Genomic DNA, 1,209 nt, shown 5'->3' on the forward strand with positions numbered 1-1,209 from the left:
CTGGGGACAAGTTTACAGAGGAAAAAAAGCATCCTTGAATTTAGTGTATGCCTCTGCCTTTAATATTTGAAAACTACACTGAAGATGATCATTAGGTCACAGCTATTGCCCTACAATGCAAGTAGCTTTATTAGAATAAGTCCAAAATGTGGAGTCTTCTCCAGTGCTAGCAATGGAATGATCTAAGTCTCCTAAGAAAATCATTGCCAATACTGGCAAGGAAAGACATTTAATTAAATCTGATTCTGTTTCATTTATTTCAATCGGATTGCAACAATCATACAAACAGTACAAAATAATTATTTCAGAAACACAAATTACAGGAATTTGTAGAACATATAGGCCATTACTGTCATTATTAAGCTGTCCCTGCACTTCCAGCCAGGGAAAATCTAATTGTATGAATGTTGTCTTGAGGTGACAGGTGCATTTTGGTCATATCAGTTGTTCATCTGTGAAATGAAATAAACATGAATCATGTTAGACAAATAACTGACAAATGCTGACAAATAACACTGGATAACACTTAAAAACATTGAGGGAGGGTGTGTGTATATACTGTTCACACCTGTTCTGAGGATCTAAATCATTGGTTTTCTCAACCAATAAAATTAATGACCACAAGGTGCAAGACAGTGTGGGCTAATAAGAAATCTGCAAAGGCCCTCTCCTGGGAGATGGACAGGAAGTCTCCTTTGTTATCTGGATTAATCTGGATACGAAGGCAGACTGTAGGCAGGGAGGGACCAAAGAGAAGATCGATTATTCAGCAATAATGGTGGCTACCATTGATTATCTTCATATTTCAGTGACGTATAATACTGCTGAATGTCACAAGATTATGCAAATAAATTGACCGTGAAGTGTGTCAATTACCTCCCAGGATGAAGGCGCCAACACATGATATGAATCCGGCCAAGAAGCTGTTGAATGGGAAGGTGCCAACCAGCAAACAGTACAGAAACTGCAATGCACCGGTTAGCAAGATGTAGAAAAGGTACGCGTCGACCACTTTCAATTTATTCGATGTTTTGGTCGTGTATTCTTCCAGGAATCGAGAAATAACTGAAATTACCGAGTTGGACATGTTTTCTTATGAACAAAAAGCTCCAAAAGGTACAGAGAGAATCAAACTGTTTGTCAAATACGCTTCCGTCAGACGTAGCGCAAAAATGACGTGTCAATAAAACTGGTGTAACAATAACAACA

General features: G+C 38.3%; 1 protein-coding gene across 1 annotated transcript; it reads right to left on the minus strand.

Annotated features, from left to right (window-relative positions):
- Positions 1 to 238: 238 nt before the first annotated feature.
- LOC124037080 (dolichyl-diphosphooligosaccharide--protein glycosyltransferase subunit DAD1-like) lies at positions 239 to 1,209 on the minus strand. Its single transcript, XM_046351719.1, has 3 exons — positions 877 to 1,209; positions 569 to 729; positions 239 to 452 (listed from the first exon to the last, which is right to left on the minus strand). The coding sequence occupies exons 1-2, from the start codon at positions 1,085 to 1,087 to the stop codon at positions 599 to 601; spliced, it is 342 nt and encodes a 113-aa protein (XP_046207675.1). The 5' UTR covers positions 1,088 to 1,209; the 3' UTR covers positions 239 to 452; positions 569 to 598.

The sequence above is a fragment of the Oncorhynchus gorbuscha genome, linkage group LG06, assembly GCF_021184085.1.
Source record: "Oncorhynchus gorbuscha isolate QuinsamMale2020 ecotype Even-year linkage group LG06, OgorEven_v1.0, whole genome shotgun sequence".
Lineage (NCBI taxonomy): Eukaryota > Metazoa > Chordata > Actinopteri > Salmoniformes > Salmonidae > Oncorhynchus > Oncorhynchus gorbuscha.

Bases quoted from the DNA above. Each gene is read 5' to 3' on its own strand.
- LOC124037080 (XM_046351719.1), bottom strand. From the start codon at position 1,087: ATGTCCAACTCGGTAATTTCAGTTATTTCTCGATTCCTGGAAGAATAC. The intron at 730-876 runs GTAATTGACACA...CCCTGCCTACAG, and splicing joins TGGCGCCTTCATCCTGGGAG to TCTGCCTTCGTATCCAGATT.